Below are 26168 nucleotides of genomic sequence, written 5' to 3' on the forward strand. Positions count from 1 at the left end.
AACAGACAGCATTGACTACCATCTCAGGAAAGACCCCAATATGACACCAGAACAACGCAAATTCATTACAGACAGCATACTATTCATCCTAAGACACAATTACCTCTGGTTTGAGGATCAATTTTACATCCAACACACAGGGACCGCGATGGGCACGAGATTCGCCCCAAGTTACGCCAATCTGTTCATGAGTTGGTGGGAGGATTGTCACATCTGGCAGGGCGAACACATTGGGGCGAATCTCGTGCTCTGGTCGCGGTATATAGATGACGTTTTCTTCATATGGCGCGGTCCAGAACACACTTTACAGCAATTCCTGACGAACATGGACAAAAATAACAACAACTTAAGATTCACCCACAAATACAGTAAAACCGAGATAGAATTTCTTGATCTAAACATATTTATAGAAGACCAACAACTGCATACTAAAACCTACAGAAAATCAGTAGATGTTAATAGTTTTATACACTCCACCAGCTGGCATCACCCGAATTGGCTAAGAGCAATACCCAAAGGACAATTTATCAGACTGAGACGCAACTGCTCAAATATCAAAGACTTCCAGACACAAAGCGCACAACTCACTACACAATTTACAGACAAAAAATACAATCCAGACTCAGTAGAATCAGCCTATCATGAAGTACACCAATACAATAGGGAAGACCTGTTACAATACAAAGAAAAACAAGACAAACCCCAGGAAATTAGATTCATAACAGAATATTCCCAACACTCCAAAGCACTCCAGCATATATTACGCAAACACTGGCCACTACTTAAAGAAGACGACCAAATAGCAGACCTTCTCCCAACACACCCCAGAATTACATTCAGAAAAGCACCAGACATCAGAAGCAAATTAACAAACAACCATATCCCCCCACAACATACAATACAAACCACAATTGACAAATACAACGAAAAAGGAGGCCACTACTACTGCGGCACATGCGTAGGCTGCATTAACGGGAAAAAAAGAAGTACCAAACCCATCACCGAGTTCACATCCACAAGCACACAAACCAGTTATAAAATAAAGACCCAAATCACTTGCAACAGCAAAGGAATTATTTATCTACTAGAATGCCCATGTCATAAACAATACATCGGTCGCACCATCAGACAACTCAGAATACGCATAGGGGAGCACATCCGCAAAATTAAAACTGGGGCAGATGACCATAACTTATCTAAGCACTTTCAAGAACACCATGACAGTAACCCAGCTGGCCTAAATTTCATAGGAATACAAGAAGTCCCGCAAAACTGGAGGGGGGGAGACTATATCCACCGCATCAATAAAATAGAACTAAGATGGATTTATACTATGAAAACTTTTTCCCCTCGGGGCCTCAATATAGACAACGAGATCAAATCCATAGTGGGTAAAAAATAGATATCCCCCACTATTTTTCCCTCTATTTTTTACTAAAGTGCTTTCCCTTCACTTTAGCACTCCTACTCTACCACGCAATCCAATAACCATTTACATTATCCTAAACCCAGCACCCTTGTACATAAAGGGACTACTTTAATGCCTCAGTATTTATCAGAACCACAAGCTCTACCTTTTCACTCCCAGCATGTCATTTAACAAATTCAACCGTCAGACTGCATGACAGAGACTGACTGACACCTGACCCAATCAGCGTGCCAGAAATCAACTGACACCTGACCCAATCAGCGTGCCAGAAATCAACCAATCAGGAGGACCCATACCAGGCCTTGTCCCACCCTCCCTCCTTAACTACTGCAAGCAATCAACTACATGCATTAACTCCCTAGAAGAAGGCCCCCGGGCCGAAACGCGTTGGAGGCACAGCACATTTCTGACCATTCTGACACTCTCTCACATCTAAGTCTCCTTCACTTTCCGAAGTAGAGCACACGGAGCTCCGTCTGGCTAGGTACGCTCCCGGCGGACGAGATCTCGCGAGATCGCCCGACCCGGAAGTCATACCAGCCGGCGTTGAAGCACCGTGGAACCGGAGCTGCAGGAGCAGCCCGGCACCAACAGCGCCCACCAGCAGAAGCAAGCCGCCAACGAGGATCGAGACGCAGGCAGTGCGGGTGCACCACCCGAGGTAAGGGACGCCGTCCTCCGGTGCCACCTACACAGACGCTCACCACCCACCAACGTACTGCAGTTTTCTCCCGTGACACTTGACTCTGGTGAACTGTCACCAATCTCAGCCGCCTTCTCCAGGAACGGTTTTGGTTTTTCATTTCCCCCAACCCCATCCCCCCACCCCACTGTCCAGAACGCTTTGACCGCCCTGACCTACTGACCTAACCCCCATTAGGTAGACCAGCTACTGTCCCCACCAGCAAAACATCACTAGCGACATAGCTGGAGAACCTTGGGGGTCTTTTCTCAGCAGGAGACCGGGACAGTCCAACCCTGACAGTAAAGAATCAAAACTCAAGTGATACACCATATTGGCACTTACTGCCAGGCACCCACTTTTTTCGCCACTATACCTGTGTTTTTGCACAATAAAAATCACTTTTGAGATTTAACCCAGATCTCGCCTCATTCTTCATTTAGGGGTAGAGCGCCGAAATTTCTGTATTTACTATAACTCATACTTGCCTACCCTCCTGCATTCTGCAGGAGACTCCCTGAAATAGCAGCAATCTCCCTCTCTCCCTCATTAGTCTAGCAATCTCCCTCATTTCACCTAGCCCACATTACACTGTTACATTTTTTGGGAAAAAAGGAATGAGAGATAGATACATTTACATTGAATCATCAGCACCATTTCCCAGCACTATAGTATAGCAAGTATAGTAGCTCTTACTAACTGCTTTGGGGATCATCTACATTTGAATATAAGTAATTTTAAAAGATTCCTCTCAGATGTAGCAGTACACACCCACGCTCTAGGTGCCATGTTCACAAACGCTTTTCGCAATCTCTCCATATATGGAACTAGCCACACCCTTTAGGTGGAGCATGACACGCCCCCTCAATGGGTCACTGTGCAAAATTTTATTACCAACTATAATCTCCCTGAAACTCGTTTTCAAAAGTAGGCAAGTATGCTATGACTCTTTCAAAGGAATACTCCCCAAAACATGATTAAACGTTGTAGTGTTTGCAAACATTCTGCATCAGAAATAGAATCATTCTGTATGTTCTAAACATTATCGGCGGGATGTAATACAGTCCCAGTTCACTGGAAGTACAGGATGATGGTTGAACTTTTCAAAGCAACAACCACTTACAATACAAAACCATTGCTGTTTAAATGATTGGCACTTTTAAAAAAAAAATTAAAATTCTCTGTTCGGCCGGCATCCCGCACCTGAGACGAACTCGTGCTGTATAAAGTCAGAGTTAGAAGTACCTGTGTCTGGGCTTGGACACTTTTTGCTACACTTCCTACTACACTTAGGAGAACCTTATTTGTCTTTGGTTGATTGTCGTCATATCCCAATGTAATGTATTTGTTAATCATTATATGTGATCCTTTCAATAAAATATTTTTCAAAAATAGAAATAAAAGTTTAATTCATTTCTTTGTTTTGTTTTATCTTCAGAGATTGAAGAGCTTCCTGCTTCTGTATGGATTGGTCTTAACCGCTTGGAAGCTGGTGGTGGCTGGCAGTGGTCTGATAATAGTCCACTGAATTTTATCAACTGGGATGAACGTAGGTACACAGCCGGCCTGAGCTTTGGCACCGCTATTTTTCAACGCACTAGAAGAATATGGCTGCTTTCATACCAAAACCTGTTATAGTTTTATTTATAGGGCGCCACAAGTGTTTTGCAGCGCCGTACAAAGGAACAGTACAGGGAGACAAAACTTAACATTACATTGAATAAATAACAAAAATAGAGTACAGGTAAAGAGTGCCACAGTTCAATACACATTACAGCTTAAATATAAGTAGTGAGGACTCGATCAACGTACTACTAGAGGCTTGTGGCCAATGATAGAGATGAGTATGCGGACAAAGTATAGTTTGAGTATAGGAGAGCTGTGAGTGAAATGTGAAGAGAAGAGGGCTTTGACAACAGGAGGGAAGAGGGCCCTGCTCTGAGGAGCTTACAATCTGTTTGTGTACAAAGCCTATTATACTAAATCATATGTCAGTTTAGTTCTAATGTATGCTGGATACCTGTATACTTGGATTTCAATTTTAGACTTGAGTTATATTTTATTTCTGCAAAATGTATATCACGAATGTGTATGTTTACATAGAATGTTCTTCCCTATGTTCTAGACATCCCTGCCTTTACAGTTTTGGATGGTTCCAGTTGTGGGAAATTGAATGTGAACTCGGGCCAGTGGGAAGCCTTAGCATGTGATTCCTCTTTGCCGTATATCTGCAAGAAGAGCGTAAATGGCACAAAGTCAGAAACCCCTGGTAAGTTATGGAGATCTTTTCTTTATTCCTGTGTCTTATCTAGGATAGAAGTTCTAATGTTTTCATCATATACTTTCAATAATTTTATTGCTGGGGCAACAATCAATGAAAACCCTATTTTATTTGCTTTTCTGGTGCAGATTACTGGCATTACGCGGAAACGGAGTGTGCAGGAAACTGGACGGCCTATAACAGCTTCTGCTACCTGCTGCAACAGCCTAGTACATGGGAGGCTGCAGGAGTGTCCTGCCGCAAGGGGAACGGAAGCCTGATCAGCCTGCATTCTCTGGCCGATATCGAGCTTGTGGTTACTAAATTTCAAAGCGGTAGGTAACTGGTAAAGGATTATTAATGACTTTCAGATTGCACTGTGCAATTCACTGTGCAATGTATGTTAACAAGTGACCAATGATAACACACTACTTTTTTTATTAAAAAATCAGGTCTTTATTGTACATAAAGAATGCAAAAAACAGACGATAACAAATATCACACATATACCGTGTCGCAGCACAGCCAAAACACAGTACACATGCAAACAGTATAGTACATATTATAAAATACAGTACAAGATAAACTCACACTATAGACTATACTATGCACTATGCATTCTAACGGTAACATTTACACAACAGTATACAAGACTATGGGTGTGGAGGGTAGGGGGGTGAGGGAGGGGGGAATCACATGCCCGAAGCTTTATTGACCAGACAGACACATATAAGGGGAGGGCAATAAATAGAAATACATCAACAAAACAACAGACATTGTGAAGTGAGGGGGAAGGGGCCACGGTCCCAAAGTCTTATAAAACAGTCCAAACAAGGGGAAAGGACCAGAAGAAAAGGGGTTTAGTCCTCTTCCTCCTCAGGGCTATCCCGAATGGAATAGTCTCTGAGCAGGCTGTGAACCAGCCTGCGGCAGTCCTGGACGGACATTCTCTCCCTCCGCAATATGAGACGATTTCTGACAAACCCCAAAGCGTCCTTAACAGAGTTTATAAGGCACCAGGCTTCCTGGGTCGCCCCATATGTATGGGTGCCTGGGAATAGTCCATACAGTACCAAAAGGTATGAAAGACAGTTCCTGGGCACGGAGTCCTTGAATTCAGTCTCTAGGGCATCCAACAACAACTGTGCGTAGGTGCAGTCCCAGAAGAAGTGCATGGAGGTTTCTTCATGCACAAAGCACCAGGGACAATGTCTATACCTACACAAGTTTCGGGAGTGCATGAATGACCGGTGAGGCAAGCCCCCCTGAATGGCCATCCATGACATGTCCTTGTGTCTATTTGTAAGCCTTTTGGAGGCCACATACTCCCAGACGAACTTGGCAGTTGCTGAAGGGAGCCCTGATTCGGTTCCATGACGTCTTTGGCTCTGATGAGCTTGTGGACAGTTTTAGGTTTCCACAAGTCGGGTTTCAATCCCTCCAGTTGGTGCTCCCTCACAAATTTGGACACATCCAGGTAGAACCATGGAGTAGTCCAGTTGTAAGGGATGGAGCTGTCCCACTTGTCCCATTTAAGGGTCCTCCACAATGGTAGGAGGAAGAAGCGGGACATGGAGTTCCCCGCAGAGCCGGCACAATTGTCAATCAAAGTTCTGCGTATACAGTTACATGCAAAGAAGGCTCTCAGCATAGTTGGAATGTCTGGAATGCCTTTGCCACCTTTGAGGGGATCTTTGTACATAACAATCCGCTTCATTCTGTCCATTTTGGAGCCCCAGATGAAGTGGAAAACGGCCCGTGTGATGGCCTTGCAGATCGTGGCCAGAGGTGATGATAACACACTACTGTGCAACCCGCAGAGACACACACTCCAATAAGGAACAAAGAAGACATCGCCAAACACTCCATACAATGTACTATGGAAACCGTTTTGGTTGGTGGCGCGCACATAGGATTATGTGTAAAAGTTGTGACAAACACCAAGCATATGAGACGAGAACATACAAGAAACACTGGATAGGGATATGCATCCCATTTGTGTGTGACTCCACTGAGCTGCTCTGCCACAGTTATAGATTCCGGGACTTCCATACTTTACATGAAATTAGCAGATTATTTGCTAGGTAGTTATGATGCGTTTACAGTTTAAGCTGTGACCAGTTAGTAATTAGAATGCTAGATCTCACCCTGGCCCCCATAACATCAGATCTAGGCATAATTGACATTGTTAATAAAGGCAGAAGGCTCTCAAATATAAGATATTTATTTATTTATTTACATGTTCTTATATAGTGCAGCATATTCCATTGCGCTTTACAATTGGAAACAGCAGTGGTTAAACAAACTGGGTAGATACAAACCGACATGGAGGTAGGAGGGCCCTGCTTGCAAGCTTACAATCTATAGGGATAATAGGAGGTATGCATAAGGATAGAATTCCATAGCCTGGCAGTCCCATCAGATTACAGTCCTGATGTGATGCAATTAGATATGAATGCTACTGGAGGTTGTGTGAGTGTTCCTGAATATGATAAGCTTGCCTGAAGAGGTGAGTTTTCAGGGAACGCTTGAAATATTGGAGGTATCTAAAGATGATAGCATTTAGACCGAACCATCTCAGTTAACCACTTCACAGACATAGTAAGACGTCATTACCAGAGCTAAGGAAATGCTAGATATAAAATTTTAGTATACATGATCTTCAGCACCTTTTAAAAACATGTAGAAATGGTTGTGGTTATTCTTTTCCTATTGCTATCTATTGATATTTCTGAATGAATATTTCATTTAAGCTATTTTTAAGAAGACTCCTACAGTATCTGTTTTTTTCTCTTTGTAATCCTTTCCAGAAACAGAAAATATTTGGTCAGGATTTCAAAGTCAATCAGTCCCAGCTTTATTTAAATGGTCTGATGGGACAGAAGCTCATTATACCTACTGGGATAAAAATGAACCACTTGTGCCTTTCAATGTGACTCCAAACTGTGTGTCCTTCTCAGGAGAGGTGAGTGTGTACACGTGACGGTTTGGGAAGTGTGTGGCTAATAAGTCAGTAGCTCGAACTGGAAAGCAAAGGAATATACTGACTGATTTAATGGGCATGGATCTCTGAGGTGTACCCACAATAATTTATAGTGGGGTGTCCTATATCTTCAGGTACGAGTTTCCCTAACAAACACTTACAGTAGTTGGTAACAGGAACAATCCTTATATACAGCTTATATCGTGATTTATTATAATTATAATTATTGTGATCATTCTATCTCTCTTTTTTTCCCCCTGTATTTCAGTTGTGCATAAAAACCAAGTTGGATAAATGTGTGTTGTTTCTCTATATTATCCATCATGGAGACTGATCTTTTTTTTTTCGTTCAATAAATTGCCACATCCATGTGTACAATCGAGGAAGAGGAAAGAGAATTTGCACTATGGATGCACACCTAGAAAGATAGTTTTTTAAAAGATTTGATACTTTATTGAACTCGTTATTTTATAAATAAGGGGAGAATTAATCCGTTTTCGTTGAATTTATAAGTCTACGGATAATCTCACCTTATTAGTTGTGAAATTTATTAAGAATTAAAAATTATTGACACACATGGACGAACAAAACATGTACAGTACTGTGATTGGCCAAATGGCGCTTTGGAAAGATTGGAAAGTGTGTATATACACACTTTCCAATCTTTCCAAAGCGCCATTTGGCCAATCACAGTACATGTTTTGTTCGTCCATGTGTGTAAATAATTTTTAATTCTTAATAAATTTCACAACTAATAAGGTGAGATTATCCGTAGACTTATAAATTCAACGAAAACGGATTAATTCTCCCCTTATTTATAAAATAACGAGTTCAATAAAGTATCAAATCTTTTAAAAAACTATCTTTCTAGGTGTGCATCCATAGTGCAAATTCTCTTTCCTCGTCCTCGATTGTACACATGGATGTGGCAATTTATTGAACGAAAAAAAAAAGATCAGTCTCCATGATGGATAATATAGAGAAACAACACACATTTATCCAACTTGGTTTTTATGCACAACTGAAATACAGGGGGAAAAAAAGAGAGATAGAATGATCACAATAATTATAATAAATCACGATATAAGCTGTATATAAGGATTGTTCCTGTTACCAACTACTGTAAGTGTTTGCATCCATAGTGCAAATTCTCTTTCCTCTTCCTCGATTGTACTTTACCCAATTTTGCCCGGATAGCACCCCCGCCACCGTGAAAATATATAAAAAGGCGGCTCCTGTAGACTCAAAATAACCAGAAGGGTCATAATTATTAGTGTGCGGATTGTTACTTCCACCTCCCCCGAATCCCTTTTTTTGCACATTCATGTGTAGCAATAGTGGTCCCTAGCGCAACAGCCAATGGGTCGAATGAAAGGGGTTTGAACAAGTTAGTCCCCCCCCCCCCCCCCAAACAGACCAAGAGAGAGACAGAACCCTATAACAAGTGATATGATTCCCATCAGCTGTGAATTTTATTTTATTTTTTTTAATATATTTTTTTTATGCTTCTGAGGTTAGTCCATCTACATCCCCAAAAGACCCTGCCATGGCAGCAGCAGATCCCTAGAGATTGGTTGGAAGGGGCTTATTTTTGGCATTTATGTCTGAAATAAATCATAATACTGTTTTACCATGTGCACAGCCAATCTTTACATATTAGATGAAATTTATCTTTCTCTTCTTCACAGACGGGTCGTTGGAATATTAAAAACTGTTCCGAAAACTGGAGTTCCATATGTAAGAAGTCTGGTATAACAAAGAATGGCGCCAAATCTGACTCTGGATGTCCACAGGATAAGGATCAACTTTCCTGATACGTCTACTGAAACAGAAAATATAGAGCAGCGATTCCCAATCTGTGGGGCGTGGCACCCTGGGGTGCCCCAGAGCACTTGCAGGGGTGCCTTGGATTGGTGGTCTAGGACCAATTCAAATTATTTATGGTCAGTCTAACAGTCAAGAATTGTGCTTGTGAAAGGGCTGGAGCTACTGGGTAGCTATATGGGCGCTGGCAAGGGATGTCTTGTAAAGCAGCTACCCCTGGGACTGAGTAGGTCCCAAAAAACAGAGAAGAAAAATGGGGAAAAAGGTGGCGCTGGAACCAATGAGGATTTTATAAATAAAATAACATTTATTGGTACACATACATAATAAATTCATATCAAATAAAAATATTAAAAACACATGCTCACTGCCCACAGGGACACTTTTGTAGATGTTTTTGGAGGGGGGATCCGCTCCTATTTATGCCGCCAGAGGGTAAAGCGGAGGACCAGTCAATATGGGCAGGGATTGTATAATTCCCAAATCCAATAGGTATTAGATGGTGTGGATATAGTTACCAGTGCCGTTCATTGGTGGGTTCCTCTGGGAGATCTTTAAATCCTTTTAGGATAGCGTGAAAGCTGTGTCATCCCTTTTTGTTGGAATATGAGGAAGAAGTCCACTGTGAGGCTAGAATTGCAAGGCTCGACATGGTTGACATGGTTGAAGATCGACAGGTGTCAAGGTCGACATGGGTTTAGGTCGACACAGTGTTAGGTCGACATGGGTTAGGTCGACAGGTCGGAAGGTCAACATGGTTTTTTTACTGGTTTTTGAGCCGACATGTGCCGACAAGTGGTATTTCATGCCCTAAAAATCCACTAGGGTGTGGTGGGAGAATGAAATGCCCGAAGCATTGCGATGCGATGTGTCGACATTCGGGTCAAAAAACAGTAAAAAAAAACATGTGTCCTGTCAACCTAACCCATGTCGGCCTAACACTGTGTCGATCTTAACCCATATCGACCTTGCCACCTGCCGACCTTCACGTATGTCGACCTAGACACCTGTCGACCTTGCCACCTGTCGACCTAAGTGCTGTCGACAATACACTCCACACCCCTGGGATATGCAGGGGTATATACTGGGATGTGGGGGGGGGGGCGCGAAACATGCCATTGCTCTGGGCACTATGGCACATAGCTACACCACTGGATATGTGTGATAATTTATCGTGGTTCAAGTATCCCAAACTCAATTCAACATCAGGTACTTGTTTCCTATCTGGGCGCCCAGGTTTTCTACGTACGGCACCGTAATGAAATCGGATCGCATCGCATCGTACACATACACGATATTGAACGATGCGATGCGATCCGATTCGATTTCCCATAGGAAACAATGTGAAATGGCTCAATTTAGCCAAATTATCATAGGACCAATAGTAAATGGGCCAAAAACACCCCTGAACATTGAAATGTCCCCCCAAAAGTAGTTGACGCCACCCCGCCATCAACGTGAACCCGAAGCGTGGCGAGCGCAGCGAGCCCGCGAGGGGCGGCGGTACGCGTCCTCCGACCTTTTCATGCCCTACTATCCACTAGGGCGTGGAGTGAGAATAGAATAGTGTGGCGAGCGCAGCGAGCCACCGAGCCCGAAGCGTGGCGAGCGCAGCGAGCCCCGCAAGGGGACGCGGATACCTTCACAGTTATACGCGTCCCCTCGCGGGCTTCCCAGGTGTCCATGGCGACGCGGACACCTGGGAAGCCCGCAAAGGGACGCGTTTACCTGTGAAGGTATCCGCGTCCCCTCGCGGGGCTCGCTGCGCTCGCCGCGCTTCGGGCTCGGTGGCTCGCTGCGCTCGCCACACTATTCGATTCTCACTCCACGCCCTAGTGGATAGTAGGGCATGAAAAGGTCGGAGGACGCGTACCGCCGCCCCTCGCGGGCTCGCTGCGCTCGCCACGCTTCGGGTTCACGTTGATGGTGGGGTGGCGTCAACTACTTTTGGGGGGACATTCCACTGCTCTGTGGGTTTTTTTGGGGTTTCTGGCCCATTTACCATTCTTTCCTATGCTGATTTGGGTAAATTGATCCATTTAACATTGTTTCCTATGGGAAATCGAATCGGATCGCATCGCTTCGCATCGTTCAATATCGTGTATGTGTACGATGCGATGCGATCAGATTTCTCTACGGAGAATAGCATGGTGCGCAATTAACTTAGCGGGCGCCCAGATAGGAAACAAGTACCCAACATCATATACCAAATTAAAGGTCTTGGTCTGTAAACTTGCAGAAAAATCTTGTTGTAATCGGTGCTTTGTTTGGGGGGTTATGTGGAAAAAAGTATGGGTTGCTAGATCTACAGTCAAAAGGTCGACACATCAAAAAGCTCGACGCGGTAAAAAGGTTGACACAAGCAAGAGGATGACAAAGTAAAAAGTGGAAATTAGTTTTAAAAATGTCACCTCGCATGGCTAGCTGTGCTCGCCATACTTTGGGCACTACTTTATTTGCTCTCTATGCCTACTGTGACTGTATGAAAAAGTTGGTTAAAAAAAACAGGAAAAACCCTTTTCACGTCAACGTTTTGCTTGTGTCTACATTTTAACAATGTCAACCTTTTTTCATATGTCAACTTTTTTTTGACTGTTAACCGATAGTGGTCTACCTTTTGACTGTCGACCTATTCACTGCAATTTACAATGTATCACCATTGTGCTCTATAAAATGTGGCTGTTGGCGAACTCTCCCTGTGCACCTGCTGGGTGCCCTGGAACATGTGACCTGCCGGGTAGTCTGATATTTGCAGTCACCTACACAGGGCCGGTGCAAGGCACCGGAGCGCCCCAGGCGAGTCGGGGTGGGGACGCCCCGGGGCCGGGGGGGGGGGGTACCTGTCCTGCGGCGCTGTGTATTTAAATCTGGCGGCGGAGGCAGCGGGGGTCCCTGCAGTCCATTAGAAATAACGAGCGCTATCCGCCGGGCTATGCGGAAGTGCTTCTGTTGTGAAAACACTGGCAGCACGCTGATTGGCTGAGATCAGCGTGCGCCGTGCTGCCAGTGTTTTCACAACAGAAGCGCTTCCGCATAGCCCGGCGGATAGCGCTCGTTATTTCTAATGGACTGCAGGGACCCCCGCTGCCTCCGCCGCCAGATTTAAATACACAGCGCCGTAGCACAGGTACCCGGGCGGCAGGGGGGGGGGGTGGCGAAATGCCGCCCTCCAGTGGCCGGCGCCCTAGGCAAATGCCTAGATTTGCCTAGTGGTGGCGCCGGCCCTGCACCTACATAGCAGGGATTTTCACAAAGTTTGACTGAAAAGGGGGTGAAAAGGGGTAAAATATTTTTCCCAGCAAACCTTTGCCCTATTGAAAGAGGGCATAACAGCCAGGTTTATTTTATTTGGACTCTCAGAGACATGTTAGGAACCACACACACAGTCTGATTGTGTGTGTGTGTGTGTGTTCTCAACAAACGACTTGGTTTGGCCTGATCAATTGTGTGTCCATATTTGATTTGTGCATGGTTGTTTTATACTGGACATACAGCATAGTGCCAGCATTAGCATTTGTAGTTAGAGGTCACTGTATTTTGTAAAAGAACCTCATCTTGGTTACAAACTGTTATGTTTGTCTGCAGGACTGGAGAAGACATGGACAGTATTGCTATCTCATTAACAAGGATGAAGTCTCCTTTGAGTCCAGATGCAATCTCACTATTAGAAACAAGTAATTTTAACTTCATTATTTTTTGCCCATTGAACTTTTTCACACTATTGAATTCTGATTGATTCAACCTAATTCAGGATTGCCTACCCTCCCGGAATGGCCGGGAGGGTCCCGAAATTCTGGTCCCCCTCCCGGCCCCCCAGAAAATTGGGCAAACCTCCCGGACCCCCGCTCCACCCCCTGATCGCGGCAACAACCCCCCCCCCTCCCTGACGCACCATTTAAATAACCTTAGCTGCTTATCTCCGATGAGGGGGCGGGGGCTAAAGTGTCATAATCGTGTCATTTTTTTAGACACGCCCCCTCTGCGGAGATTGGCAAATCGGGTCATTTTCCAGCATGGGGGCGAGGCTTAATGATGTCACGTTCAAGCCCTGCACCCGAACTGTCCCGGAGAGGAGATTTAAAAAGTCAGCAACCCTGACCTAATTCTTATTTAATATTTTGTTAGATTTGAACAGGAATTTCTAAACTCGTTAATGAGAGGGCACAATAACTATTTCTGGACAAGTCTGAGAGATTTGGATAAAAATGGAGATTATTATTGGGAAACTGTGGATGGAAGGACAGACCTTTCCTATTCAAACTGGAACATCCATCAGCCAGGTATACAGAAACCTTTGGTTGTTCTAAAACAGTTCTATCAAATAAAATAAAAAATCTCCCTGAAGCCACACTGTATAACAATGTTTTACTAAGGGATATAAAATATTTGTGACATGTTACCCCTAATTCTTTGCATATGCTCTTATTGATGTTGGAATTAATCTATGCATTAAGATGATAATGAATGCAAAAGTTTACACCCTCTCATTGAATCAGAGAGGCCGATTGGGGGCTCCTTGCTAAATGTAGAGCTTTGTCTTCTTCAGGTCAAGATATATAAATGTTAGGAATGGAGCTGGAGCATTTACTCTTAATGGGCAAGATTCTCCAAACTAAAAATGCAGAAAAAACCCTGTTTTCTGGGTTTTTAGCGCATTTTCATATTCAGCAAAGCCCCACTGCTGGGGCTTCACTGCGGGGGGTTATGCCAGTTCTATATGGCATAACCCCATGGAAGCTTCCTTTCGCATCCCCCGCCGCCCCGGGCACCCCCCTCCGATCCGCGATGCCCTCCCTCACCTGTGTCCGGGCAGCCTCCTGCTGTGCTGCCCGGACCAGTGATCTCCTCCCTGCACACCTTCCGGGTGCAGGGAGGAGGAAAAGGAGCCCTCACACAGCCAGGTAAGGGTTCAGGGAGGGAGGGGGGGACCCGCAGCACATCGCCGGCCATCGCTTTTTGCGTTAATAATCGCATATGTTACTGCATATGCGATAATTAACACTGTGAGTGCCGGCGATGTGCTGCGGGGGTTATTAGAGATTCCTGCCCTATATGTGTCTGAGGAATGCACAACCTATTTCCATTTTCAAAAGATGTATTCAAAAATAGATATGGATTCACTTTTCTCTTTCTCTTCCCTTACAATAGATGAGGTAAAAATCTAAAATTCAGCAAAAACAATCAAACTTTTATTCGGAGATAGATATATATATACAAGGCTGGATTGAACAGTAATGTCTCCATGACTTTTTTATTTGACAGAGAAAACTGTCATCGGCGCAATAGTATGGGAACGCCCAGCATTTTCAAGTGAACGCCCATGAAATGCTGAGCATTCCCATGGGTGCATCCCCTGTCCCACCTCCCCACGCCTCTCCCCCACCCACAGTGTTGTGTGCGAGCGCCCAGCGAACACTCTGTTCGCCAAGGCTGCTCGCACACAGTGCATACACATGCACAGATGAGAAACATTGCACTCCCTTGCAAATTCACATGGGAGCGTGTCAACCAGAATATCCTCCTAAGTCCTTTGCAGTTTATAGCTGATGACATTGGTTAACTCATGTTGTGGTTGGATGCCAGCTATAGACCAGGAGATCACTATATCTGGCCCACCAAAAAATGGCAGGTCCGATAAGTCTACTAATTATATTTTGTAATACATATATTGGGTGGGTTTTTTTATCTCTCCAAACCCCAGCCATTTTTCACACTGCAAATTTGTTAAAGCTAAAATAGGTTGGGTGACATTTTAATAGAATGCGCTTGTTGTTGTTTTTTTTTGCGATTTTAAGGCAACAAAATGGCATTTTCACACTTTTTGACAAAATGGTGTAGTTAATAGGGTGCGCTAAGTCCCGTAATTCGCACATTTTGTGCGATAACTCGCACTTTTTCACTTGCCAGTTTTAATTCACATTTTTATCGCATCCAGATGTTTTCCCATACAAAAGTATACAAATCGCTTATTTAATGGGATGCACAAACGGAATTTGCATTTAAAAAGTGTCTAAAAATCGCCACTTGTGCAGACCAGGTCCTGATGGGCGAATTGACCCAAAAGCAACTTTGATCAAGTGCAGAAATGGTTAATTTTCACACAGGTGCCCTCATTTTTCATCATAAACATACATATACCCTCATTTTTCATGTCCTCATTTTTAATCATAAACTCCCTTACATATACCCAAACATCATTAAGGACACCTGTGAGGGTTTGAGAGATGGAAATTGTGCAGAGTGGTGAGGAGCTGGCTGTTTGTGACTTTCATTGTTTGGAGGAGCTGCGCAGGAGGAGGGAGGAAGCTGCGCGCCAGATCCAGGTACCCCGACCACTGCGTGCTTCACATAGGTATTGTGCTAGGCTGTACCTGGACTCCCTCTCTGATCAACAGGTTGTGGGGATGTTTCGGCTGAACCGCACTAACCTCTTGAACTTATATGAGCAGGTGAGAGATGATTTTGACCCTTACGGGGGTGCCAACTATGCAGTGTCTGGGCTGCAGAAATTAATGTGTGCCCTCTACTTCTTGGCCACCTCCGGGATCCGGGCTGGCCCAGGCCTTGATGTGGCCACTGCTGGCTCTTAGTGTGCCTCTGCTGCCTCTCCCCCTGGCTCCTCTGGCGCTGCTGCTGCCTGTGACTGTCCCACTGCTCCCTCTGCCACCTGCACTCACTGCCACTCCTCTCCCAGACATCGCTCCTCTCCATTCTCCTCACCTTACTACCTTTCAAAGGTCAAAATGGCGTCTGTACCCCTTTATATAGGGGGTGTGATGCATATTGTAGGGGACTTAGGTGGGCCAATAGGTTAGGGGGTTATTTGGCATGAGGAGGCAATGTTGTAATTCGCATTCCGGTTGGTCAGAAAATCGCACATGACCGGGAGCGTAAATCGCACATTATTGTGTCATAAAATCGCATTACATCGTACCACATCGCATCTCTTCGCACTTCACCACACTTTTTAGGCGCATTCTTGCATCCCATTAAATAATCGGTTATGAAGGAAAAAGTGTGATACGGTGCAATAAGGTGCGATTTCAAAATGTTACTAAAAATTGCATTCTATCAAAAGTCACCCATGGAGTGGAGTGGAGATAAGAACATATCAATTTTGAAAATGCATACTCAGCAGACTTAACCCTTTAATTTCTAACCCCAAAAAAGGGTCACTGGGCCTACAAACATGCAGTTTGTGGTTTTTTTTATTTTTTTATTAATGATACAAACTCGTTTTTAAGTGCTTCCTGGAGGATGTGTTGCAATGTCCACTGGAGAATCTCTTGGGAAATGGGAAGTCAAAGACTGCAAAACTTTTAAAGCTCAATCTATTTGTAAAAAATGGATCGGATCTGCCAAAGAAGAAGAATCTCCAAAACCTCCCGCCACAACTTGTCCTGACGGCTGGACGGCTGGATCAGATCTCTACTGCTACAAAGTATGTATCTTCTTATAACGTTTGATACATCATAGTTGAAGTTCAGTGGCCATGATGATTTGGGATGTATATTTTCATTTAAATCTCTGATTATTTGCAGCAGGAGTAAATGCTGACCTTTTAGGTTTGAAAATCTATTTTATAATTGTGGGTAGAAAAACAAAAGTTCACTGTCTGTTCCATCGGAGACCACTTAACTAAAAATGCAGGACACATTATATGAAAGGGCTTCTATAACCTTAGCAACTTTATATACAGTAGATAGACATAACCTGAGAGATGTTCTGTTTATATTAAATATTTACTGTAGATCTACAGATCTACAGTAAATAGATAGATAGATTGACAGGGTCAAAAGGTAGACGCGGTCAAAGGGTTGATGGCGTCAAAAGGTTGACACGAGTTTTTGTCATGTTTTCTTTTTTTGGTTGATATGAGTTTTTCATGTTTTCTTTGGTGTCTAAGTGTACCGCGTCCCCTCGCATGGCTCACTGCATTTGGTATGCTTCGGGTACGGCGCCTATCGACCATGTCGACTATCGACCAATAGATGTCGACCTTTTGATTGGCTACCTAGACACTTTAGATGTAATGCCTGTATAATGTTTATATTGTATGGTAGACAGCTTTTGTCTTTTTTTAATCCCTGGCTGAGACAGTTCCGAATTCGGCAGTCAATAGGACAATACCATACGGTATATTGATTTTTTTTGAGGGATATTTTACTTTTTCATGGTCCCTGACAGGGAACGGCAAGGTGTGCCAGGTGCATCTGAAGCGGAGCGATGTACCTGGCCCAATAGCATAGTGAACAAAGAGGTACACTAATTGGGGTTCCACGGTGTCAGGTGTCAACAAAAATATGAAAAGCCCATGTTGACCTGTTCTGTGTTGACCTTTTTGACTGTGTTGACAACAATATACTAGTGAAAAAAATAAAAGTTGAATTCAGGCCTGGTTTGTATCCAGATAGGCATTTTCCCCATTATGGATATTAACGAGTCCTTGGATTATGAGGTCAAGACAGTCCTTAAACAAGATGATTTGCAGTTGTTTTGACTGTGGATCTGTGGCTTCTGTGGCTGGAGGGAAGGCAGATGGTCGTGTTGGTAGTAAGGTGCAGTGCTAATTTTGGGAGTCCCTGTAGCATATTGGAAAGTGCAAATAAGTGCATTGAGTCCTACTGGAGAAAGAACACTATATACATTTTATTATTATTATTATTCTGAAAGGTTTAGTAGCTACTTAACGTGTGTCGTTGGGGCAATATTCCTGTGGTGATGCTGTGTTTAAACATAGAATCATAATTTGGTATGTGACGCATTTATATCTTATTTCTCTTCTGCTTTGTAAACATTATATATGTATTTGTATTATTAGCTGTTTCACAGAGAGCGGATTCTGAAGCAGAGGACTTGGGAGGAAGCTGAGGGAATGTGTGAAGAGTTTGGTGGCCATCTCGCCAGTTTTTCCCATAAAAAGGAAATGTCGGACTTTCACTTGTTCCTAAAATCATTAATCAGGTACCTTGTTTGTCACAGAACAATACTTTCTGACTGTAAAGCAGAAGCAATGTTTACTTGTGATGTCTGAAGAAATAGCTGTATAGTTAGTTCCATTTATGATCAAATGTTCAGCCACACTGTGGATCCTATCCAAGTTGGATTGATGTGTTCACATACACCTATTCTCAAAGTGCACCAAATAGCCCCATGTGGCACGCTATAGCCTCTGCCACTTAGCCACAATTTTTCTTCACATAAGCATTATAGGGGCCACTTATCAACTTTTAGCTATTTAAATGATGCTACAGCCAATCCGCTCCCAAACTGTCATTTTTGAAACGCATGACAGACCTGATTGGCTGGAACATGATTTATCATATGCCACAAGTTTCAAATAGATAAAATTTGTTGTTAATATGCTCTACTATTACTTTGCACTTAGAATCGGATTCCTATTTGCATGCACCTATGCTCTTTTGTTATACTGCTCCCATTGAACATTTACTGGCTGAGTAATTGATGGCAAGTCACTGCTTGGGAGAGAAAACAGGTATTGAATTTAAAAAAAAAATACAGGTGTGTCGCAAACCATTTTTGTGGCGTGTAACTGCGATCCTGTGGTCAATCTGCAAGACCAATGACTCTGGGAGTGGATGTTCCTCGCATCTGCATCGCAGTTGCAAATGTGTAAACAGTTGTTGAGATGTTGTGATGGCTCCAGTGGGCATCTGTGTTCCCTTCTAGGCGGCTACTGTACTTGCGTTGTTTTGCGCTTCTATAGATTGGCAAATCGCAGCTGCGCATTAGCATTAGTGTACAAACAGAATAAGGCCCTTTTTACACTATTAGCTATTGTGTTTTAGCAAATGAAAACACAAAATTCAGGAGCAAATTCTGTATTCTGGGTAAAAAGGCAATAGACAAAAGTTTTGGTCCCGCGTAGGGGTATTCAATTTTGTGCAGATTTTTCGATTAGGCTGAATTGGTCGAAAAACACCTGGATGTTTGAATTGCAAAATTGCAATTGTTTTTAACTGTGGTTTTAAGTCACTTTTTACTGATGCAGTTTTGAATAAAAAAAAAGTGAAACTGCATCAGCAAAAAATTACTAAAGAACGCCTCAATTAAAGACTTGAAGACAGTTTTTGACCAGCTAACCCCAAAAATTGATCAATTGAATACACCCCTCTGTGTTTTTTCCCTTTTTACCAAGATTATGTACTGTTTTTTCCCCCTTAATTTTGCATCTTAATTTGCTAATAGTATACCAAGTAAAAAATGGTGTTTTTTTAGCTATCGGTTTACGAAGTACTGTGTTTAGGAGGGTGTGGATCCTATTGTCGACAGCACTTAGGTCGACAGTCATTAGGTCGACACCGTTGGGTGGACAGGTGGCAAGGTCGACAGGTGTCTAGGTCGACATGGGTGAAGGTCGACAGGTGGCAAGGTCGACTGGGGACATGGTCGACATGGGTTTAGGTCGACACAGCATTAGGTCGACATGGGATAGGTCAACAGGTCGGAAGGTTGACTTTTTTTACTGTTTTTTTTACCCAAATGTTGACACAGTCAACATGGACACAGTTGGAAGTCAACCGCAGCCCCTCACATCGTTCGTTACGCTCGCAATGCTTCGGGCACGGTGACTCACTGCGCTCGGCATACTATTTTATTCTCCCACCACCCCCTAGTGGATGGTAGGGCATGAAATACCGCCTGTCGGCACATGTCGGCTCAAAAAAACAGTAAAAAAACCATGTCGACCTAACGATGTGTCGACATAAACCAATGTCGACCGTATCCCCTGTCGACCTTGCCACCTGTCAACCCAACGGTGTCGACCTAATGACTGTCGACCTAAGTGCTGTCGACAATAAGCCGAATCCCGTTTAGGATTAGTATGTTATTGCAGAGGAATTGGTAAAAAGTAGCAGATTATGCGTTCACAAAATATTAATGTGCAGTTGTCGTTGATCCTTTCCCCTACAGCGATACACGGTGGATCTGGCTCGGGTTAAATAAAAGGAATTTGGGAGGCTGGGAATGGAGTGATAGCCGCCCGGTAAGTGAATCTTTTGTGTGGAAATCCTCATTCAAAATACTGTATATGATTATACACAGCCAAGCTTTTATCTCATGCCATTCATGGAGGGAATGCTGTTGCATCTGCAGCCTTAAGCCCTGTACACTTGGGGCAATGTGGTGCTTATTTTTTGTGCTGAGCAATCTAGTTAGCAAAGATCGCTTAGCACACATCGCCTTATACACATATCGCCCTATACACATATCGCCCTATACACACATATGCCCCATACACACGGAGTGACGGGAGCCATGTGCTGAGCATTCCAGTTAAGCACAGATCACTCCGCACACAGCACGGCACCAGCAGTGTGTGATGAACGATCTGTAATGGCCCGTGTTCTTAATTGAGAGAACACGGGCGATGACTAGATTTATCCTGCATGCAAGATAAATCTAGTCGGGCAATAGTGACGTGCGGGACTGCGTATGGCCGGGGGCCATACACGAAGTGATCCCTGCTTCATTTCTATGCGACCTAGGCAGATTGCTTTGAAATGGGGCAGTAATCGCCCCAAGTGTATGGCCTAATAGCAATGTGTGCGATCTTTGCTAACCAGGGCTTTCTTTAGCACACGCTGGCGATAAACCGTCATGCGGGACGGTTCATCGCCTTCACTAGGAGGCATACACATGGGTCAATGTAAGGAAAAATAAGGAAAAATCACCCTGTGTGTATGCCCCTTAGAAGTTGTAGTTTGTTATCTATTTGAATCTCCCCCAATATAACAATATAGGCACCAGGGTCATGCCCCACTACAACGTATATACTCTGGAGACTGCATACAAAGCTAAAACGGTACTTGTGTAGTTTCACGGCGGCACTTACGTAGTCAGCGTAGTGTCCCAGTTAGCATCGCAGCCAGCGTACTCAACTTAGTCATCGCGTAGTCAGCGTCCCTGTCAGCAATAGCGTCGTGTTCCCGCAGCCAATGTAGTCACGTATTCAGCTTGTATCTGCGCTGCGTGTACGTTTGCGGCTAAATGGAGCTTATGCAGTTAGTGTAGTTAGTTAGCGTTACGCAGTTAGCGTAGTGTCAGCATTACGCAGTTAGCGTAGTGTCAGCATTACAGTTAGCGTAGTCAGACAGCAGTACACAGCTAGCGTAGTGTCAGCATTACGCAGTTAGCATAGTCAGTCAGCATTACACAGCTAGCGTAGTGTCAGCATTACACAGTTAGCGTAGTCAGTCAGCATTACACAGCTAGCGTAGTGTCAGCATTACACAGCTAGCGTAGTGTCAGCATTACACAGTTAGCGTAGTCAGCATTACACAGCTAGCGTAGTGTCAGCATTACACAGTTAGCGTAGTCAGTCAGCATTACACAGCTAGCGTAGTGTCAGCATTACACAGCTAGCGTAGTGTCAGCATTACGCAATTAGCGTAGTCAGTCAGTATTATGCAGTTAGCGTAGTCAGTCAGTATTATGCAGTTAGCGTAGCTGGATGACATGACAGGTGTGAAACACCAGCCCGAAGCATGGCGAGCGTGGAATTGATTTTGTAAAGTGCGCTACCGAGCCCGAAGCGTGGCGAGCGCAGTGAGCCCCGCGAGGGGACACAGATTGCTTGACGTGTACTCCGGCTGCGCTCGCCATGCTTCGGACTCGTTTTTCGCAGCTGCTTGCCACGCTTCAGGCTCGGTGACTCGCTGCGCTCACCACACTTTATAAAATCAACTCCACGCCGACGTGGATAGTGGGGATATGAACAGGTCGGGAGGACACGTACCGCATCCGCTCACCACGTTTTGGGCTGGCATGGATAGTGGGGTTTGAAATGGAGGCATTTGCCAGTATGTAACATGGAGCAAATGTGCATGAGACGCACTTGCGCCCGCACCAACACTTTGTGCACGAGATGCACACGCTACCAGACCCCTAAACCTGACCATCTCCCTGAAGCGGACACGGGCAGGGGAGACCCTGCCGCTTGAAATACTGAGACACAAATGCTTATGAGATGCTTGTGCGTCTCAGGCAGATGGAGCGCCTCTCCACCGGTGCCTGCATGATCGCCTCTCCACCGGTGTCCGCCAGTGCAGGGGATCTGATGGTCACTGTCACTGTGTGGGAGGTGCTCACTAGGCTTGCCAGGGATGCCGAGGACAGAGCTGCAGCTCACGGGGGCAGTACAGTGACTACGCTGCCTGACAGGGACACTACGCTGACTACGCAGGGCTGCCGTTGAGCTACACTAACAACGTAGCTTAGCCTACGCTGACAATGTAGCATAGCATGCGTGCACGCTGGGACGGAAATGGGCGGGCAGCTGACATCCGGTGATGTCAGCTGCCCACCCCCCGCCCCGCGTCACGGCCTCATTACTATGAGAACACCTAGCGCCCCCGCCTTTCTCCGCCCCCCTGCTGGGCCATGTAGGGTGCACACACCCGGAGAACAGAATGTGTGCTGCGGGTGCTTGCAACCTGCGTCTACACATGCGCAGAAATGTGTGTGCGCAGATGCACAACATCGGTTCTCCGTGCGAATGCACGGAGGACCGAATGAAGCTGAACAACCACTGTTATTTCTTGTTGTGCAATGTACTTGGATCACAAATGCATTTTCTTGCTTCCAAAGATCTCTTCTACTATGCTGGATGACTTCCAAGATGAGGACTTTAATTTCCGAGATTGTGCTGCCTTTGCGGTGGGTTACTATCTCTACCTGTTGCTTGTACACAGTGGAGACTTCTATTATATGGGAAAAATCTGTGAGAACTAAAATGATCAGTTGTTAATAGCTAGGGGCAGCTTGCAGGCAATGACATACTGTACATTGTATCACAATTTTTTAATGCTACATTCAAGATTATACACAGTAACTTGACATTTTCTTTCTTTATGTATACACTTATAAGGGTACTTGTTTCCTAGCACGGCACTCATCGTATGCCATCGCATACCACTAATTAAGGTATGCGATGGGATGCGATGGGGCCGATTTTCGGGTCTTAAGACCCGCACTGTACAATTTTAATATCACGTCGCATTGCATGCCATTACAATAGCATGTGATGCGATCAGACCCGATTTTTAATTGTACAGGCACCCTGATCGGTGATTACTATGTTAAATGCACCCCCACTGATAACGCCACCCCAACTATCAACGGCAACCCGAAGCGTGGCGAGCCCGCGAGGGGACACGGAATACATGGGAAGTAATCTGCGTCCCCTCGCGGGGCTTGCTGCGCTCGCCATGCTTCTGGCTCGGTGGCTCACTGCGCTCGCCACACTATATAAACTCAACTCCACACCGACGTGGATAGTGGGGGTATGAAAAGGTCAGAGGACGCGTACCGCCGCCCCTCGTGGGCTCGCTATGCTCGCCACGCTTCGGGTTGGTGTTTATAGTGGGGTGGCGTTAACAATGGGGGTGCATTTAACATAGTAATCACCCATCAGGGTCGCATGCGATGCGATGGTATAAGATAAAAATCGTGGGCGCTGTGCTAGGAAACAAGTACCCTTATAAGTTACAGGAGATAATACAGGTTTTTCTCAATTAGCAGCAGTTCAATTGTAGGGAAAATCAGTCCTAAAATACTGTACATGCAATGAAAGTGAAAGAAAGAATAAAACTGAGCTATGAGGAAGGATTAGGTGTCACACAGCGTGTACTTTTCAAAAAATGGTACATTTATTAACATTCATTGAACACATAAATTAGTGAATTAATAAAAATTAGTGAATTAATAAAAAAGATGTATAAAATGTTAAAATCATGTCAATGATCACATGTATAGCTTTGAATGGATTGAGGACAGTTTTATCTCACAATTTGCTGAGAGAGTCCTGCACCAATTTGTGGCAAATATATATATATATATATATATATATATATATATATAATGATATATATATATATATATATAATCTATTGTTGTGTGATCTTGTCGGTTGGTTTAGAATAGACTGAAGTTTGTAATATTCTCTCTGTGGTTTCCTTTTATTATACCGGGGGAGCGGCGCGACACATGCCCTTTCTCCGGGCACCGTGGAACCTAGCTACACCACTGGCTGTGGCCCATAAATGTATTCTACACCAATGGATACATAAAGTACCCCCCTCCGTGCCTTTATTTAGGGCCAAACTGTTCTACATATTCCATATGGAGTGGGTGGAAACATCCCTCCAAAAAGAAGAGCGCACAGAGACATTTTTTCAAATTTGGGAAGGCTTTATTGATTCACTGTCCAAGGAGTTAAAAACACAGATTTACAAATGTTTCCACTCTGCTCAGTGGTAGGAGACTCGTGCCCTCACGGGGGACTAGTCCAATAGACCTTCCGGCCCAGTGAAGGTGCCTTTTCGGTCGTGTCCACCCGAATTTATATTGTTATAACAAATTTATAAATTCTATTTCTGTACATGTAAAGATGTTATTTTTCAAATATTTGTCAAACGTAATGCCTTGCTGAAAAAGTGTAAGATAATGTAAATTTGCTCAATCCTTAATAAAAAGTTTATATAAAAAATGGACTTAGTTCTCTGCTGGACAATAATGAACTTTCAGGTTCCTAATAGTTATGATATATGGTGCCAGTGTCCTGGCTAGCCAGGGAGACAGGAGCCCATATAGGTATAATGAATAAAAGTGTTAGGACCCGGGGTCCGCGGATGCACGGACTGGTGAAGGTCCTGTGACCGCGCGGACTCCCCGGGCTCTGGGACCTTGGCCCTTATTCTGGTTGGTGCGGCCAGAGCCGCACACGGGGCTCCGGCCGCACAAACCAATCCCCGCCCACCCTACGGATCGCCACGGCCGTCCGTACACGGACGGCTGGCGATCCGCATAAAAATGGTGGAGGCTACGCCTCCACCATGGTGGGAGCTGCCCCCTGCATTCGATGGTCGTCGACCATCGAAGGCAGGTCCGCACGCCGCGGCAGCTCCCGCAAGCTGAGACCACACGGACAATCGTCCGTGTGGTAGCTTGTATGGGGGCTGAAAGCTGACATCCGGCGACGTCAGCTTTCCGCCCCCATGAGTTGCGTCATGGCCTCATTACCATGCATACGCCCCGCGTTTGCATGGGAACGCCCATGAAACGCGGGGCGTACACATAGGGAAATGAGGGCATGATGCCTCTCACGCCCCTATACGCCCCCTTTGCGGCGGACGAAATACGTCTGCGGCGAAGGGGGCTGCACATGCGCAGATTCACCTCTGCGCATGTGCAGAGTAAAAACATCGGCGGTACGGCCGCACGCGGGCCGTACCGATCCGATTAGAATAAGGGCCCTTGTGCAGAGGGCTTGCGGGCGGTGAGCAGCAGGCAGGGTCCAGCGGCGCCTCCAGGTCCCTCCGTGCGCCGGGGTTGGGGGTTGCTCGGCAACCTGGCCGGCGCACGACTTCCGCCTGCAGACGGAGCTCCCGGCCAGTTGCCTAGCAATGGCAGACGCCGGGCGGCTCAGCTGATTAGTCCTGGCTGTTTCTAAGCAGTCAGGATGCTGGATTTTTGGCACCCTCACTCAGCTGCTTCTCTCAGGAGAGAGGGCTTGGCTCCCTAGCTTTCCTGATTGGCTGAGGGTCCTCTATTAAGGGGTCTGGACTTCATCCCAGACGCCGGTGATAAATCTCTGTGCCTGCTGCAGGGTTGCTGCAGGAGCTAACTGAGTCTTCCTCTTACTGCTGGAGCCTTCCATACTCACGGCGTCTGGAGACCACCATCCCTCATCTCCCATCTGGTGTCGTGAATTGCCTGGGGCTACAGCAGGTTTACTTTGATTGTCAGCCATTTGCCCTAGTGGAGGTTGGGCATTGTTCCTCCATTTTGATTTGGTTGGGTTTGTTACCCTGTGAAGTTGTGTGGTACATTGCTTCACCCATTTGTGACAAGGTCGCTTGGTATTGGTTGCGAGCAGTGTTTCCTCTAAGCTGTGCGCATGTGCGCGCGCACACAACTCGCCGAGCCCGCGCACAGACATTACAACTGAGCGCACAAAGGTTAAAAT

General features: G+C 45.0%; 2 protein-coding genes across 3 annotated transcripts in view; both read left to right on the top strand.

Annotated features, from left to right (window-relative positions):
• The window catches only part of LOC146020679 (lymphocyte antigen 75-like), a 39948-nt gene extending 30769 nt beyond the window's left edge, over positions 1 to 9179 (top strand). Inside the window, exons 5-9 of the mRNA XM_083153971.1 lie at positions 3550 to 3660; positions 4237 to 4380; positions 4521 to 4706; positions 7182 to 7336; positions 9043 to 9179. Coding sequence (XP_083010097.1) covers positions 3550 to 3660; positions 4237 to 4380; positions 4521 to 4706; positions 7182 to 7336; positions 9043 to 9168 — 722 coding nt within the window. The 3' untranslated portion in view covers positions 9169 to 9179. The remainder of the gene's footprint in view (positions 1 to 3549; positions 3661 to 4236; positions 4381 to 4520; positions 4707 to 7181; positions 7337 to 9042) is intronic.
• LOC146020677 (lymphocyte antigen 75-like) overlaps positions 9161 to 26168 on the top strand; it is a 341840-nt gene continuing 324832 nt past the window's right edge. For both annotated transcript variants that reach the window (XM_083153965.1, XM_083153966.1), the window contains exons 1-7: positions 9161 to 9297; positions 12764 to 12852; positions 13304 to 13458; positions 16423 to 16619; positions 18000 to 18142; positions 20114 to 20186; positions 22790 to 22858. In XM_083153965.1, the coding sequence (XP_083010091.1) occupies positions 9295 to 9297; positions 12764 to 12852; positions 13304 to 13458; positions 16423 to 16619; positions 18000 to 18142; positions 20114 to 20186; positions 22790 to 22858 (729 nt within the window). In that variant the 5' untranslated portion in view covers positions 9161 to 9294. The remainder of the gene's footprint in view (positions 9298 to 12763; positions 12853 to 13303; positions 13459 to 16422; positions 16620 to 17999; positions 18143 to 20113; positions 20187 to 22789; positions 22859 to 26168) is intronic.

The sequence above is a fragment of the Crinia signifera genome, chromosome 7, assembly GCF_055691185.1.
Source record: "Crinia signifera chromosome 7, ASM5569118v1, whole genome shotgun sequence".
In the NCBI taxonomy this organism is placed as follows: Eukaryota; Metazoa; Chordata; class Amphibia; order Anura; family Myobatrachidae; genus Crinia; species Crinia signifera.